Consider the following 17,933-nt stretch of genomic DNA (forward strand, 5'->3'; position numbering starts at 1 on the left):
CTGGGAGACTAAATATGAGTGAAAGAGCTGGGGAGTCATGATAAGCAGCATATTCAGTAGAGTGGAAATAGAAAAAGTTTACAGCTTGATAAGTAATTGGAATGTTCAGAACAGTCCAGGAAGTAGTCATCAGGAGAATGATGTCTTAGGTCTTGCACAAACTGATGCCTGTTGATTGATAACAAGTTCATAGCTTTGAATGTGAAGAAGAGCATGGTGGGGATAGGCACAGGTACAGAGGAAGGTAATGTGACCTGTTGAGCCAGCTGGATAACCTGAAAACACTTAGACAATTCCAGAAACCACGGGGAGCAAGAGGGGTAAGGAGTGATGTGGTAAACAAAATTGATTAAGCTCTAAAGTAAGGGTCTGGATGGCATAAGAGAGACTTAAAATAGGTCATCAATAAACTGTACGTCTGTCTTCTCTACAGGTGGTGGTCCTACAGTACAAGTCTTACAGTACAAGTCCCTCCAGCATGGGAGGTATCCTCTACAACAGCTCAGAGTTGCCAACGTTCACCCTGACAGGCCTCCCAGGGCTGGAGAACTCCCAACACTGGATGTTCTTGCTCCTTGGTACCCTCTACATTGTCTCCATTGTGGGCAATGCCCTTATCCTTTTCATTGTCAAGGAGGAGCAGAGTTTGCATCAGCCTATGTACTACTTCCTATCCCTGCTCTCAGTTAATGATCTAGGTGTGTCTTTCTCCACACTGCCCACCGTGCTAGCCACATTTTGCTTCCACTTAAGGAAGATCAGCTTTGATTCTTGCATGGCTCAAATGTTCTTTATCCACTTCTTCTCTTTCATGGAGTCTGGGGTCCTGCTGGTTATGAGTTTTGACCGCTATGTGGCCATCTGTAACCCTCTGCGCTACACCACCATGCTCACAGATTCCCGTGTTGTATGCATGGGCTTGTGGGTAATTACCCGCAGTTTTTGCATGGTTTTCCCACTGCCTCTCTTTCTGAAGAGGTTGTCTTTCTGCAAGGCCAATATACTGTCCCATGCCTACTGCCTTCATCCAGATCTCATCCACCTTCCCTGTGGTGACATCACCATCAACAATATTTTCGGTCTCTTCATTGTCATGTCTACCTTTGGCCTGGACTCTGCACTCATTCTCTTCTCATACGTGCTCATCCTGCATTCTGTACTTGCCATTGCGTCTCGGGAGGAACGGTTAAAGACACTCAACACGTGTGTGTCACATCTGTGTGCTGTGCTCATATTCTATGTTCCCATGGTTGGTGTGTCCATGACTGCCCGCTATGGGAGGCATGCCCCCCAATTTGTGCACACGGTCATGTCCCTCATTTATCTCTTTGTGCCTCCCATGCTCAACCCTGTCATCTATTCCATCAAAACCAAAGAGATTAGAAGGAGGCTTGGTCAAATGCTAGTGGGAACCAAGTTTTAAGCCAGAAACATAGAATGTCCAAACCTCAAAGGATATTTACTATTACTCCATAAATTGGAGTTTCCATAACCTGTTTTGACAATTTTTTAAACTTCCTTTTCGTATTTCTGCCACCAGATATATGATGACCTTGTACTAGTTAAGATCTGCCAAAAGGTTTTGGCGAGGTACACTGGGTTATAATTTAGAAAAATAATTGTTCAATTTTCTTTTTTAATCCCAAAATGCACATCCTGAAAATTAGTCCTTCATTTTATCACAGTGCGTTTCTATTATCTATGGTTAAAGTGAATCATCACAGAAAAAATAACTAATTACAATGGGACCACTGTTATAATGGTTAGTGAGTCTTTCCCCCCAAGTCTATGTTGAAGGCAGTTCTATTTTTAATTCTTTGTAGACTCTTCATACTGCTTTCCATAGCAGTTGCATTATGTTGCGTTTCCAACAACATTGTGCAATGGTCCTCATCAACACCTCTTGTCTTCTGTTGTTGTTTTTAATAGCCCTTGTGCTTTCATAGGGGCTTCCCTGGTGGCTCTGCAGTAAGTCCGCCTGTAATGCAGGAATGGCAAGAGATGTTGGTTCAGTTCCTGGGTGGGGAAAATCCCCTGGAGGGGGAAATGGCAACCCACTCCAGTATTCTTGCCTAGAGAATCCCATGGACCAAAGAGCCTGGTGGGCTACAGTTCATAGGGCCGCAAAGAATCAGACACGGCTGAAGTGACTGAGCACAGATGCAGACATACAGGCACATGTTTTAAATATGCATTTTCCTGATGATTAGTGACACTGAGCATTTTCTTTCCTATACTTGTTGCCTTTTGTATTTTTTCTTTGGAGAAATTTCCATTCAACTTCTCAGTGCATAGTAAAATGTGATTACCAGGTATGTTTCTGTTTTTGTTTTTGCTACTGTAGGAGTTCATTACATGTTTGGGAGGTGAACCCCTTATCAGATGCTTACTTAGAAGTAAAATTGAATGAATGGACACATTCATGAATGCCTTGGTGGAAAGATATTGAAAGTGCAATTCCTGCCCCTCCCCCCCCCCCAGTAAATTTGACTTAATTCTGAATAATCTGGGTACTACAACATGATTTAAACATTACTTTAGAACTCTTGTAAAATAGAGATCACACCCCCCCCAACATTTCTAAAAAAAAAAAAAAAAGAAGAAATGAGACAGAATTAGAGTAGATTTCCCAAATGGGCTTTCCTTGTGGTTCATCTGGTAAAGAATCTGCCTGCAATGCAGGAGACCTGGGTTTAATCCCCGTGTTGGGAGGATCCCCTGGAGAAGGGAAAGGCTACCCACTCCAGTATTCTGTCATGGAGAATTCCAAGGGGGTCGCAAAGAATCAGACATGACTGAAGCGACTTTCATTTTCACCTCCCAAACGTTAAAATATGAAGAAAAAAAAATTACTAATCAAAAAAGGAGATCTGGCTGCAACAATAGTTTCTAGGATAAGATAGCTTAGAAGAATGTATAAACCACTGTAAAGTGATGTTTTAAATAAAACATTTTATGAAAAGTTTTTATACCATACTGTCAAGATATTTTGTTGGGAAACATTCTAAGATATAATATTGTTAAACATTCATATATTTCCATAGAAAAAGTATTTGGAACATGTAAAAAATATTAATAGTTGTTTCTGGTTAGTGAGCATTGAGAAGATTTATTACTTATTTATCTGTGTTTTCTACTTTGCTAAAGAATGTACACAAGTTTTGGTAAAAACAGAGTGAGAGTGAGGGGGTGGGGAGAGAGAGAGAGAGGGAAGGAGGCAAATAAAAATAACCTGAGAGTTATAGAAGGTGAGCCTCATAAGGGAGAAGTCTGAGTGTTGGTGCCTGTGCTGACATCCTACCAAAGTGCTTTCCACATGGCCCTCTCAAGTGATAAATGGTTCTATCCTGGGAGAGCTATTCCCTTTCAGATGTGACTACGGGCTGTGATGGGCCCATGTCTCTGTCTATGGGGCCTGATTCTGGGCCCCAAGAGACTCATCTTCCTTGGTGCATAGTGGAAACACTTCAAACTTTTGCTCCATTTATCCAAATTCACCAGAAACCTACTCTGCAGTCAAAGGATAATATAGGATAATTAGTTTAAAACAAAATAACAGTATATCTATCTGTTGCAGGTCTAATTGTCAGGCAAAGGGTCTCTCTATTCAACTGGACTAACAACACCAGTCATTTAAAGTAGTCTAAGCACAGCAAGGACCATGCTCATTTTACCAGCTGCAAAGTATACTAAGGATAATATTTCTTGGTAGCTTATTATGTGACAGTCAAGGTTCAAAGGTTATTTTATTATATGTTTTATTATTAACACTCATTATGTCTTATCCTCAAGTCTATGAAGTAGCTAAATTATTATTCTTGCGTTAGAGGTGAAGATGCTAAGATGCACAGTACAGATTAATTGACCAGGATCACATAGCTAGTCAGTGAAGGACAGGAGGTGAACTCAGACATTTTGATTCCCAAATCCAAGTTGGTGTGATTTCAATCAGTGGTGCTGCTTTGAAAAATGTTGCAATTCTTATCCTTTATGTGTATTGCTTTCTCCGGTTAAACATATGTGACATCGATGGTCTTAGTTTGACTGGAGACCTGGGAGATACCAAGTGACAAAGAAGTCATGTCTACTCATTCAGTGGCTGTTTATTGAGCATCCTTGGTGTGCCAGTCCCATGGTAAGCTAAGAAAAAATCCATGGAGAAGGAAACAGAGGCACTTACCATCTGAACTCACAGCATGGCCATACAACATAAGGGTTCAGAGCACCTATGTTCAAACGCTAGTCCTGCCACTTATATATTTTGTGACTTTTAAAAATTTACTTAATTCACTGGGCCTCAGTTTCCTTATGTGCAAAATATAGACAATAATAATATCTGCCTAAGACACAGATAGGACACAGCATTTCTTGTGGGTATTGGTCATAGTTATAGAGTGGAAAGGCCATAAACTAACTTAGAAGATGTAGGTTTAAATATTCTGCCACTAAAAAGCTGTATAAAATTGCAGTAACTCTTTTTCTTTCTATGTTTTAAGGACATCTTCTATAAAATGAGGGACTAGATACAATATTCTTGCATGTCACTTCCAGTTCTGATCATTCTGTTTCTAAATATCCCTTTGAGCAATGAACTACCAAGTCAGTGAGGGAGGGGCACGGCAGATGCTCCATATTCTCAGCAGTCCATGATCTCCTGGGCTGATAAATCTCAAGGGACTTCATGGATACAGCCTTATATTGCTCAAGCCAGGGAGTTGGCAGAGGAGGTGGGGGATATGGGCAGGGCCCCAATTGCCCTTCCTTCCCTGCAACCTCCATGCACAGAGATCTTTCAGGTAGGTAAAGTGAAGTGTCAGACACTCCAGACTCAGGCTCTGAGGCACTTTGACTAGCTTAGAAATTCTGATTGTTATAATATGACAATATGAAGACAGAAAGGCTGTTTTTACAGGAGCCAGCTTTTTAAATTTCTTTTCTGCATATTTTCACTTTAAAGAATCACTATATGGTTCTCTATTTTCCATTTGTTATTCTTGTTCTCTGAAATCTTGCCATGATTTCCATTTCATATATTCCTTTCTCTGCAGGGATTCTCCCTTATTAGGCTGTAGTTTGGATGTAGATGTCTTCTAAGAATAAGCACCCCCTCACTCCCCCACTCATTTCTTAGAATAAATGAGTGGGGCAGATGGTTATAAAAAGACTGATTGCTTTGGAAGACACTTGGCAAGACCCTAAGTATTGCTAAAAAAAACCCCTCCAAATCAAGGATATCTGCATATTGTATACAGGGGCAATCAGAAATGTTTAGGAAGAGCCGAAGAATTGATGCTTTTGAACTGTGGTGTTGGAGAAGACTCTTGAGAGTCCCTTGGACTGCAAGGAGATCCAACCAGTCCATTCTGAAGGAGACCAGTCCTAGGATTTCTTTGGAAGGAATGATGCTAAAGTTGAAACTCCAGTACTTTGGCCACCTCATGTGAAGAGTTGACTCATTGGAAAAGACTGTGATGCTGGGAGGGATTGGGGGCAGGAGGAGAAGGGGAAAACAGAGGATGAGATGGCTGGATGGCATCACTGACTCGATGGACATGAGTCTGGGTGAACTCCAGGAGTTGGTGATGGACAGAGAGGCCTGGCGTGCTGCGATTCATGGGGTTGCAAAGAGTCGGACATGACTGAGTGACTGAACTGAACTGAACTGAAGGAAAATGTTGAGAACTGAGAACAGAAATATTGATTTAGTACTGACCACAGAGGACCTTTATTCCTAGGCTTATGAGTTAGGTTTGAACTGTTTGGTAATGAGAGGGCATTCAAGGTTTCTAATCAAAAAAGTGCCATTTTCAAATCTGCCCTGTGGAAATATTATCCTAACCAGAATAAAGAATGAAATAGAGCCATGGCATTCACTAGAATAAGATTGTTATGGTATAAAAATGTGATTTCTTGGTTCTGAAGTGTGAGGCTATCAGTTCAGTTTAGTCGCTCAGTCGTGTCCGACTCTGCAACCCCATGAATTGCAGCACACCAGGCCTCCCTGTCCATCAGCAGCTCCTGGAGTTTACTCAAACTCATGTCCATCGAGTCGGTGATGCCATCCAGCCATCTCATCCTATGTCATCCCCTTCTCCTCCTGCCCCCAATCCCTCCCAGCATCAGAGTCTTTTTCAATGAGTCAACTTTTCACATGAGGTGGCCAAAGTATTGGAGTTTCAGCTTCAGCATCAGTCCTTCCAACGAACACCCAGAACTGATCTCCTTCAGAATGGACTGGTTGGATCTCCTTGCAGTCCAAGGGACTCTCAAGAGTCTTCTCCAACACCACAGTTCAAAAGCATCAATTCTTTTGGCGCTCAGCTTTCTTCACAGTCCAACTCTCACATCTATACATGACTACTGGAAAAACCATAGCTTTGACTACACGAACCTTTGTTGGCAAAGTAATGTCTCTGCTTTTCAATATGCTATCTAGGTTGGTCATAACTTTCCTTCCAAGGAGTAAGCATCTTTTAATGTCATGGTTGCAATCACCATCTGCAGTGATTTTGGAGCCCAGAAAAATCAAGTCTGACACTGTTTCCACTGTTTCCCCATCTATTTCCCATGAAGTGATGGGACCAGATGCCATGATCAGTTTTCTAAATGTTGAGCTTTAAGCCAACTTTTCCACTCTCCTCTTTCACTTTCATCAAGAGGCTCTTTAGTTCCTCTTCACTTTCTGCCATAAGGATGGTGTCATCTGAATATCTGAGGTTATTGGTATTTCTCCCAGCAATCTTGATTCCAGCTTGTGTTTCTTCCAGTCCAGCATTTCTCATGATGTACTCTGCATATAAGTTAAATAACAAGTGCTGGTAGAGGCTGTTGGGTCATTGTTTTCCTTATCTTGACCCATTTAATATAGTAGCCGAAGGAAGTAAAGAGTCTCTTGATAAGGGTAAAAGAGAACATGAAACTAAACATTGAAAAATAAAGATAATGGCATCTGATCCCATTACTTTATGGCAAATATATGGGGAAAAGTGAAAACAGTAACAGATTTTATTTTCCTGGGCTCCAAAATCACTGTGGATGTCATTGCAGCCATAAAATTAAAAGATGCTTTCTCCTTGGAAGGAAAATTATGACAAACCTAGACAAGGTATTAAAAAGCAGAGACATCAGTTTGCCAACAAAAGTCTGCCAGCCAAAGTTATGATTTTTCCAGTAGTCATGTATGGATGTGAGAGTTGGACCATAAAGAAGGCTGAGTGCTGAAGAACTGATGCTTTCAGATTGTGGAGAAGACTGTTGAGAGTCCCTTGGACAGCAAGGAAATCAAAACAGTCGATCCTAAAGGAAATCAGTCCTGAATATTCATTAGAAGGACTGATGCTGAAGCTGAATCTCCAATACTTTGGTCACTTAATGTGAAGAGCCAACTCATTGGAAAAGAACCTGATGCTGGGAAAGATTGAAGGCAAAAGGAGAAGAGGGTGACAGAGGATGAGGTGGTTGGATGGCATCACCAACTCAATAGACATGAATTTCAGCAAACTCCAAGAGATGGTGAAGAACAGGGGAGTCTGGCATGCTGCCTTCTTTGGGTCTCAAAAAATGGGCTGCAACTTAGTGACTGAACAACAACAATAACAACAAAAAAAGAAAGAACATGGCAATGTGATCTTTAAATTTTGTGTCTCGAACTTAGTCATAATAATATTATTCAAAGATATGGAAAACATAGATAAGAGCCAATTATCTGTATAGCCATGGATAAGAGAACTGATTATTAGTCTTGTGACTTACAGGTTCTATTTAGATCTGAAGGAAATTATTAAGAAAATACTTTAGTATATTAAGTTATTCATGGTGAAAATGAATGCCATAAGGTGGACTGAAGAATGAATAGATGAGTGGATATAAGGGGGTCCTAGTGCATTTTGATGTATGTCTGGAAGATTGTCTCTATGGAGCTATATCTTCCTGTCCATCTATCTTCTGTATGGATAAATGCAAGAAAGAACTGGGACACTGTGTAGAAGTAAGAAAGCCCGAGAGTCATGATAATGAGCAAATGTTACTTATCAGTAGAGACAGTAAAGTGAGAGAATGGAAAAAGGAAAAGTTTACAGTTTGATGAATAATTGGAATGCACAGAACAGTCCAGGAAGTAGTCACCAGGAGAATGATGTCTTAGGTCTTGCACAAACTGATGCCTGTTGATTGATAACAAGTTCATAGCTTTGAATGTGAAGAAGAGCATGGTGGGGATAGGCACAGGTACAGAGGAAGGTAATGTGACCTGTTGAGCCAGCTGGATAACCTGAAAACACTTAGACAATTCCAGAAACCACAGGGAGCAAGAGGGGCAAGGAGTGATGTGGTAAACAAAATTGATTAAGCTCTAAAGTAAGGGTCTGGATGGCATAAGAGAGACTTAAAATAGGTCATCAATAAACTGTACGTCTGTCTTCTCTACAGGTGGTGGTCCTGTAGGACCACCACAGTACAAGTCTTACAGTACAAGTCCCTCCAGCATGGGAGGTATCCTCTACAACAGCTCAGAGTTGCCAACGTTCACCCTGACAGGCCTCCCAGGGCTGGAGAACTCCCAACACTGGATGTTCTTGCTCCTTGGTACCCTCTACATTGTCTCCATTGTGGGCAATGCCCTTATCCTTTTCATTGTCAAGGAGGAGCAGAGTTTGCATCAGCCTATGTACTACTTCCTATCCCTGCTCTCAGTTAATGATCTAGGTGTGTCTTTCTCCACACTGCCCACCGTGCTAGCCACATTTTGCTTCCACTTAAGGAAGATCAGCTTTAGATTCTTGCATGGCTCAAATGTTCTTTATCCACTTCTTCTCTTTCATGGAGTCTGGGGTCCTGCTGGTTATGAGTTTTGACCGCTATGTGGCCATCTGTAACCCTCTGCGCTACACCACCATGCTCACAGATTCCCGTGTTGTATGCATGGGCTTGTGGGCCATCATCCGCAGCTTCTGTATGATTTTTCCACTGCCTCTCCTTCTGAAGAGGTTGTCTTTCTGCAAGGCCAATATACTGTCCCATGCCTACTGCCTTCATCCAGATCTCATCCATCTTCCCTGTGGTGACATCACCATCAACAATATTTTCGGTCTCATCATTGTTATGTCTACCTTCGGCCTGGACGCTGCACTCATTCTCTTCTCATACGTGCTCATCCTGCATTCTGTATTTGCCATTGCATCTCGGGAGGAACGGTTAAAGACACTCAACACGTGTGTGTCACATCTGTGTGCTGTGCTCATATTCTATGTTCCCAAGATTGGTGTGTCCATGACTGCCCGCTATGGGAGGCATGCCCCCCGATTTGTGCACACGATCATGTCCCTCATTTATCTCTTTGTGCCTCCCATGCTCAACCCTGTCATCTATTCCATCAAAACCAAAGAGATTAGAAGGAGGCTTGGTCGAATGCTAGTGGGAACCAAGTTTTAAGCCAGAGGCACATGGAAAGGAAAAAAGTCATTGGATATTTACTATTACTTCACAAACTGGGGTTTTCAAGACCTGCTTTGACAACCTTTTAAACTTTTTTTTGCTCAGAAATCTACTCTTAGGATTTTTTCCACCAGATATTTGATGACAGCCTGGCACTAGTTAAGACTGAAGTCAGAAGGTTTTGGCAAGTTACACTGAATTGTAGTTTGTCCAAAAAAAAAAAAAAAAAAAAAGCTCAAATTTTACAAAAAATCCACAAATGTGTCTCCTTAAAATCAATCCCTCATTTTGTTCCATGTGTTTATTTTATCCATTTTTAAATTGAATTAGCATAGAAAAAGTTACTTATTACCTTGGGAACACTGTCACAATGGTCAAATAATTCTTTTCCCCAAGAATATATGACAAGTAGTCCTACTTTTAATTTTGTAGAATTTTTTTAATTTTGCAAAATTTCTGCAAAATTTTAATTTTGTAGCAACTCTGTACTGCTTTCCATCGCAATTGCGCTATTTTACATTCCAAAAAACTGTGTGCAAGTGACTGACATCCTTCCCAACATTTGCCGTCTTTTGTTGTTATTTTTTATTATTATTATTATTTAATAGCCATCTCGACAGATGTGTGGTAATGTCTCATTGTGTTTTCAATATGGATTTTCATGATGATTAATGACATTGATCTTTTTTTTTCATATACTTGTTGGCCATTTGTATATCCTCTCTGGAGAAACTTTCATTTAACTCCATAGCACATAGTAAAATGAGTTTATTAGACTTGATTTGTCTTTGTTTTTAGCTACTGTAGGAGCTCCTTAACATGATTTGGGGATGAACCCCTTATCAGATACTTATTTAGAAGTAAGCTTGAATGAATGGACACAAAAAGCACATGCCTTGGTGGAAAGATTAAACAAATATTGAATATGTTGCTTTTCCCCCCAGTTCACTTGACTTAATTCTGAATAATCTGAGGAATAAAACAACATGATTTAAAAATTAATTTTGAATCCTTGTACAATTGAGATTACTCTCCCTCAAAATTACTTAAAAAAAAAAGGAAAAAAAATGGACAGGCATAGAGTAAACCTCCCAAATGTTAAAATATGTAGAAAAAGACAAAAAAAATCTATGTGAGTCAAAAGATATATGGCTGCCACAATAGATTTCTAGGATAAGATAGCTTAGAAGAATGTAGAAACCACTATAGTTCAAATAAAACTCTTTATGAAAACTATTTATAGCATGGTTGTGGTGTGTGTGCTCAGTTGTGTCCAACTCTTTGTGACTCCATGGACTGCATAGCCTGCCACGCTCCTCTGTTCATGAGATTCTCCAGGCAAGAATACTGGAGTGGGTTCCCATTTCTTCCTTCAGAGAATCTTCTCCACCTAGTGACTGAGCCTGTATCTCCCATGTCTCCTGCATTAGCAAGCAGGTTCTTTACCACTGAGACATCTGAAAAGCCCCCTATTTATAAAATACTGTGAAGTATACTCTGGGTAAAACCATAATATATAATATTATTGTTAAACATTCATATATTTGCATACAAAAAGTATTTGGAGGAAGTAATAAAAATTTGGGCATTCCTGGTAGCTCCTGAGTAGATTCCTGGGTCAGAAAGATCCCATGGAGAAGGCATAGGCTATCCATTTCAGTATTCTTGGGCTTTTCTGGTCGCTTAGATGGTATAGAATCTTCCTGCAATGCAGGTGACCTGCATTCGGTCTCTGGGTTGGGAAGATCCCCTGGAGAAGGGAACAGCTACCCACTCCAGTATTCTGGTCTGGAGAATTCCACGAACAGAGGAGCCTGGCACGCCATAGTCCATGGGTTCGCAAAGAGTTGGACACGATTGAGGGACTTTCACTTAACAAGAATGCATTAGTAGTTGTTTCTGGCTAGTGAGAATTGAGAAGATTTATTATTTATCCGTGTTTTCTACTTTTCTATAAAATGTACACATTATGTTTTAGTAAAATGAGAGTAACTGAGAGAGAGGGGAGAGACAGGGAGGCAAACAACAATAATGAGAGTTGGAGAAAGTGAGCCTCATAAGAGAGAAACCTAAGTGTTGATGCCTCTGCTCTACCAAGGTGCTTTCCAAATGCTCCTCTCTGCTCCTCTCAAGGGATAAGGAGTACTTTTCTTGGGAGAGTTATTCCCTTCTACATGTGACTATGGGCTGTGGCAGGCTCATGATACTATCTATGGGGGCCTGATTCTAGGTCCTAAGAGACAATTCCCCTGGTGCATATTGGAAGCACATCACACTTTTGCTCTCTTTATCCCAATTCAGAAGTCTGTGCTATCCAGAATGTTCGCTCTGCAGTCAAAGGCTAATATAGCATAAATAGTCTAAAAGGAAATGACAGAATATTTATTTTTCACAGGCTTAATTGTCAGGACTAACTGCACAGGATCTCTTTATTCAACTGGACTAACTACACCAGTCACTGTATTTCACCAGCTGTAAAGTAATACTAAGGGTAACATTTCTTCATAGCTTATTACATGACAGTCAAGTTTCAAAGTTTATTTTAGTATATATTTTACTATTAAAGCAATCATTAGGCCCTATCAGCAAGACTAGGATACAGATAAAATTATTATTCTGGTTTTAAAGGTGCAGACACTGAAGTGCATAGAATAGATTAATCATTTAGGATCACAAAGCTAGCCAGTGGAAAGGCAGGAGGTGAGTGCAGGTAATGTGACTCCTGAGTCCAAGTTAGTATGATTTTGAATCAGTGATGCTTCTTTGAAAAATGTTGCAGTTCTTGTCCTTTATGTGTATTGCCTTCTATGGTCATATGATCATTCAGTGGCCATTTCCTGAGCACCCATTATGTGCCTGGCCTCATATTAGACATAGAAGCAATCTGTGAAGAGTAAAGCAGAGCAGCACTTACCTTATGAACTCACAGTGGGGCCTTACAGCTTAAAGGTTCAGAGCACCTAGATTTAAATGTTAGTTCTGCCACATATATTTTTTTGTGACTTTGAAAAAGTTATTTAATTCACTGTACCTCAGTTTCCTTATGTGAAAAATATAGATAATAGTAATACCTGTTTGATAAGGCTGTGGTGAGGTTTAGCTGAATTAAAGTTGACCATCACATAAAATGCTCAGTAAGTAAACATAAATGTTAGCACTGAGTGAGAATAGCTCAGATGGTAAAGAATCTGCCTGAAATTTAGGAGACCAGGGTTTGATCCCTGGGTTGGGAAGATCCCTTGGAAGAGGGAATGGCAACCCACTCCAGTATTCTTGCCTGGAGAATTCCATGGACAGAGGAGACTGTCAGGCTACAGTCTATGGGGTCGCGAAGAGTCAGACATGGCTAAGTGACTAACACACACAAAAGGAGATAAGATGCAATGATTACTGTTTGTGGTAGCCCAGAAAAGGGGCATGTAACACAGACTTTAGATTTCTCTAGTCACATTGGTTCAAGTTAATTAATGTAGAAAATAATGCAGAAAAATAATAATATAGAAAATCAGATACTTTACAAAGATCCTACCCAGGAATGAAAACAGGGTTTAGATTGGGAACAGTTTGTTTAAAAAAAATGAAGTAGTGAATCAAGTTTGATGCATTCTCTAGGACGGCACTTTGGGGCTGATAGGTAACTAGGTAAACTGACAAAAAAGCAGAGATAAATAGACATGTGTATGTCATATGTTCTTGAACAGGTGTTTCACTAAGTAGCATGGTAATCCATTTTGCAGAAACATGGAAAGATGACTCATGGTGTTATGCTGATAGTGTAATTATGGTAAAGACATTAGGTTACTATTTGCTAATCATTAGGCTTCCAGGTGGCACAGTAGTAAAGAATTTCCCTGCCAATGCAGAAGACTCCGATTTGATCCCTAGGTTGGAAAGATCCCCTGGAGAAGGAAATGGCAACCCACTCCAGTATTCTTGCCTGGGAAATTCCATGGACAGAGGAGCCTGACAGGCTACAGTCCATGGGGTCACAAAAGAGTTGGAAGTGATTTGGTGATGAAACAACAACAACAAACATTGTACTGGAATTTTGAATATATTAAAAAAATAAGAAGGCAGAGACATCTTTCATGAAACATACATATTGATGTAGGAAAGAAGCATGTAATAAATAATTTACTGTTTATTTTAAATCAATTTATCACGACTCTGCAAGGTATGTATTAAAAAAATAAGAAGGCAGAGACATCTTTCATGAAACATACATATTGATGTAGGAAAGAAGCATGTAATAAATAATTTACTGTTTATTTTAAATCAATTTATCACGACTCTGCAAGGTACTAGAAAAGATCAACAGAGAATGTAATATAACCTTTATTAGGTTAGGAGGTTAGGGGGATCTTCCACAAGCCAATTTAAGCTAGGAGATGGTGGTAGGGATCCAGTCAAATGAATGGAAGGTGAGTAGGAAAAAGCTTCTAAGATTTTGGGAAGAGCACTTGTGAAGGCTGCATGGAAGGAGTAGCTTTGCACATGCAAGAAACTGGAAGATTACTTTAGTTGTAATAGAAAGAATGTAAGAAAAATGGCTCAAAATAAAGTTTGGAAGGAAGGTATTTATCATATCACATGGGGTCATTTAAAGGTTGGACTTGATGGAGTAATGTGATGGAATTTTACTTAAATATATTTCTGCATTTAGAAAGTGAATTGGTAGAGGGCCGAATAATGTAGGGGAATGCATTAAGACACTTGTAATTATCTAGGGTTGACATGTTGATATGATGACTAGAGAGTGGGAATGGAAATAAGTCAATTAAATAGTAGTTAGGAGGTAGAACTGAAAGAACTTCATATTTCTGCAAGTAAAGTTCATAAATCCAACACATTTATTGAGCTCTCTTCTCTCTTCCCCCGAACATCTCTTATTTATCCTTCAGGATTCAGTCTAAACTAACCTTTTTAATGATTCCTCTTCATAGCACTCTAAACATTTTTTCTGAAGATGATTAACACATGAAATTATTTGTTTAGTCTATTGTCCTAATCACTGTGAGAACGGAGAGAAGGCTCATCCTCTTCACTGTTATATCTCAGACTCCCTTTGGTGTGGTTCTTTCTCTTAGGGATGAACTCACACTAAGCAAGGCAATGACATAGATTCATAATGTTATCAATTAACATTGAGAAATAGAATTACTACACAGGCAGAAATTATCTTCTTAACTTGACTAGCATATTCTACCTGGTGAGAGTCATCATAATTACATTTGAGGTGAGCAAAGAATAAGGGGCATAACCATAAAATTTAAGGGGCACAATCATAAAACTTCCTGTTTTAAGTTCAGATGGACAAGTGGCATCCTTCTCCAAATCCCCAACCTTAGCCTCTTAGTCCCTGGAATTTAGTAGGCCAGTCTAGTCTTCTTATAACTGCTTGATTGATGCTGTCCTACAAGTCCCTTTTTCCTTCTTCCAATTAAAATCCCTTTAATCTCTTCTTCCAATTGATGATTGTGCTTGTGTGAATGACTGTATGTGAGTATATTTGTTTATAATTGTGGTTTTGCATCCAGATTGGTATCTTGGCTACTCCAATAACTTTACGACTTTGGCAAGTATTGTAAAATCCCTAATGTCATTTGTAAAAAGAAGACAAAAAATATAACTGATAAGGATCTTGTGAATATTAAACATTAACTATACGTTAGTAATAAATAAATAATGCATGCAAAGGTTTTAGTAAGTTTATAGCATATAGTAGATGGTCAATTAATGAGAACTGTTTTTCACAGTCTATGTTTTCATTTAGGTCAAGTTCGTCAAATCTTAAATGTCTGGTAATCATTATTCAAGCTGGTTTTAGAAAAGGCAGAGGAACCAGAGATCAAATTGTCAACATCCGCTGGATCATGGAAAAAGCAAGAGAGTTCCAGGAAAACATCTATTTCTGCTTTATCGACTATGCCAAAGCCTTTGACTGTGTGGATCACAATCAACTGTAGAAAATTCTGAAAGAGATGGGAATACCAGATGGGAATACCTGATCTGCCTCTTGAGAAATTTGTATGCAGGTCAGGAAGCAACAGTTAGAACTGAACATGGAACAGACTGGTTCCAAATAGGAAAAGGAGTACGTCAAGGCTGTATATTGTCACCCTGCTTGTTTAACTTCTATGCAGAGTACATCATGAGAAACGCTGGGCTGGAAGAAACACAAGCTGGAATCAAGATTGCCGGGAGAAATATCAGTAACCTCAGATATGCAGATGACACCACCCTTATGGCAGAAAGTGAAGAGAAACTAGAAAGCCTCTTGATGAAGGTGAAAGTGGAGAGTGAAAAAGTTGGCTTAAAGCTCAACATTCTGAAAATGAAGATCATGGCATCCGGTCCCATCACTTCATGGGAAATAGATGGGGAGACAGTGGAAACAGTGTCAGACTTTATTTTTCTGGGCTCCAAAATCACTGCAGATGGAGACTGTGGCCATGAAATTAAAAGACACTTACTCCTTGGAAGGAAAGTTATGACCAACCTAGATAGCATATTGAAAAGCAGAGACATTACTTTGCCAACAAAGGTTCATCTAGTCAAGGCTATGGTTTTTCCTGTGGTCATGTATGGATGTGAGAGTTGGACTGTGAAGAAGGCTGAGCACTGAAGAATTGATGCTTTTGCACTGTGGTGTTGGAGAAGACTCTTGAGAGTCCCTTGGACTGCAAGGAGATCCATCCAGTCCATTCTGAAGGAGATCAGCCCTGAGATTTCTTTGGAAGGAATGATGTTAAAGCTGAAACTCCAGTACTTTGGCCACCTCATGTGAAGAGTTGGCTCATTGGAAAAGACTCTGATGCTGGGAGGGATTGGGGGCAGGAGGAGAAGGAGACGACAGAGGGTGAGATGGCTGGATGGCATCACTGACTCGACAGACGTGAGTCTGGGTGAACTCTGGGAGTTGGTGATGGCCAGGGAGGCCTTGCGTGCTGCGATTCATGGGGTCACAAAGAGTCGGACACGACTGAGTGACTGAATTGAACTGAATCATTATTTATAAGGGTATCATCTTTTTATGTCTCTTTTTGATTTCTTGTGACTGGTTTATTGATTAATTATAAAAGATCTATTTTTCTCCTTTCTAAAAAAATTGGAGGTACATTCCTTTGCCTGCTCTTTCTCCATTCTCATACACACATTTACACTGTCACACATGCATACACAAGCACAGACTTTACAGACAGACACTAATAATGACCTTTAGAGATACTAAATCCTAAAGAACTTTGGTGTTCTGTATACATTAAATTGTTTCTAAATGAGACCCTAAGATTAATGTATTAAAATCCAATACATTTCCAGTTTTTTGTGAGGAAGACATTGATGCTTTGATGTTTTAAAAATTATCTAAATATAAAATACATAGCTTTTTATTTTTTATTCCTCCACAGCTCTAATTCTGTTTGTTTAGTCTGTCTACTGAAAAATCCAGTATTTAAGCATAATAAAAGGTATCCTTCAGGTTTTCTCTATTGATTAAATGAGTTAATCTAAAGCAAACAAAAACTAGCAAGGCCCCCAAAACTCTACAGGTGCTCAGGAAATATCAATATTTCTCTTCTCCTTTCCTCAGTTCTGGTAATTGAGATTGCACGGGCAATGGAGATAGACTCTGGGGACTAAATCTAGGTAATTATTTTCAAGTCCTGACTTTATAAATGATTTCACAGTGGATGGCAACAGGCCTCTTGCACCTTAAAGTCTTCGTTTCTTCATTATGACAGTTTGGGTGTGATACAAGATGATCCAAAAGCTCTCATAATTTTAAGATCTTTTAATAAGCATCTTGGGAATCAACCTGCCTTCACAGCGCTCAGAGCTCTTAGAGCTAATTGCCTATCCCATCTTCTCAAATTCTTTTCTAGCCAATGGAAAATTGGCAAGTCATTGTAATAGTCCTTGTTTTATAATCATTTACCATGGTGATATGAAGTTTCATAGTCATCTGGATTTATAGACATTTGTGTTCCAAGTTTCCAAATGAGGAATTTGGAATTTGAGCAAACTAAATAAATTTATTAAGGATAGTCACTTAGACAGGGGAGTGGTTGTTTTTTACTCAAGTCTGGACAGACTGACAAACCGTCTGAGTTTGCAGCTGCAGAGAGGTTGTCCCCAGTGCAGGGTCCTCATTGCTAAACCCAGTACAGTTCCAGGCAGACCAGGATTGTCACTGTGGTTTCTGGCTATGATTACTGAAGCTCTTGGTGGTTATATTTATTGTTTCTTGAAATCTGCTTGGGTTGTGACACAATTGGTGGAAAGGTCGCTAACTTGGGAATCAGTGAGTCAAAGGGTCTGAGATTCAGTCTGTATTTGACGAACTGAATGGATTCTTTCATGAAGGACACCAGAGTTATAACTCAATTTTTTTTTTTTTTTAATGTCTGTAAGGAGGGGAAACACCAGTGCTCAGAGGAGCCATCATTCAAGATTTTTCATATTCCCTGCTGCTCCAGCCATCTCTTTAAGCCCTAAGACTT

General features: G+C 39.7%; 1 protein-coding gene and 1 pseudogene across 2 annotated transcripts; both read left to right on the top strand.

Moving 5' to 3' along the window:
• Positions 1-437: 437 nt before the first annotated feature.
• On the top strand, positions 438-2,499 carry LOC147357978 (olfactory receptor 51I2-like). Its single transcript, XM_086338432.1, has one exon. It carries the CDS (start codon positions 479-481, stop codon positions 1,421-1,423), a length of 945 nt encoding a protein of 314 aa, XP_086194558.1. The 5' UTR covers positions 438-478; the 3' UTR covers positions 1,424-2,499.
• Positions 2,500-8,483: 5,984 nt separating this feature from the next.
• On the top strand, positions 8,484-10,585 carry LOC147357979 (olfactory receptor 51I2-like; annotated as a pseudogene). Its single transcript, XR_015141545.1, has one exon. The product of XR_015141545.1 is annotated as an olfactory receptor 51I2-like (transcript).
• The last annotated feature ends 7,348 nt before the right edge of the window (positions 10,586-17,933 follow it).

This window comes from Bos grunniens, chromosome 15 (genome assembly GCF_055505025.1).
Source record: "Bos grunniens cultivar Pamir isolate PY7600 chromosome 15, Bosgru_T2T1.0, whole genome shotgun sequence".
Taxonomy (NCBI): Eukaryota; Metazoa; Chordata; class Mammalia; order Artiodactyla; family Bovidae; genus Bos; species Bos grunniens.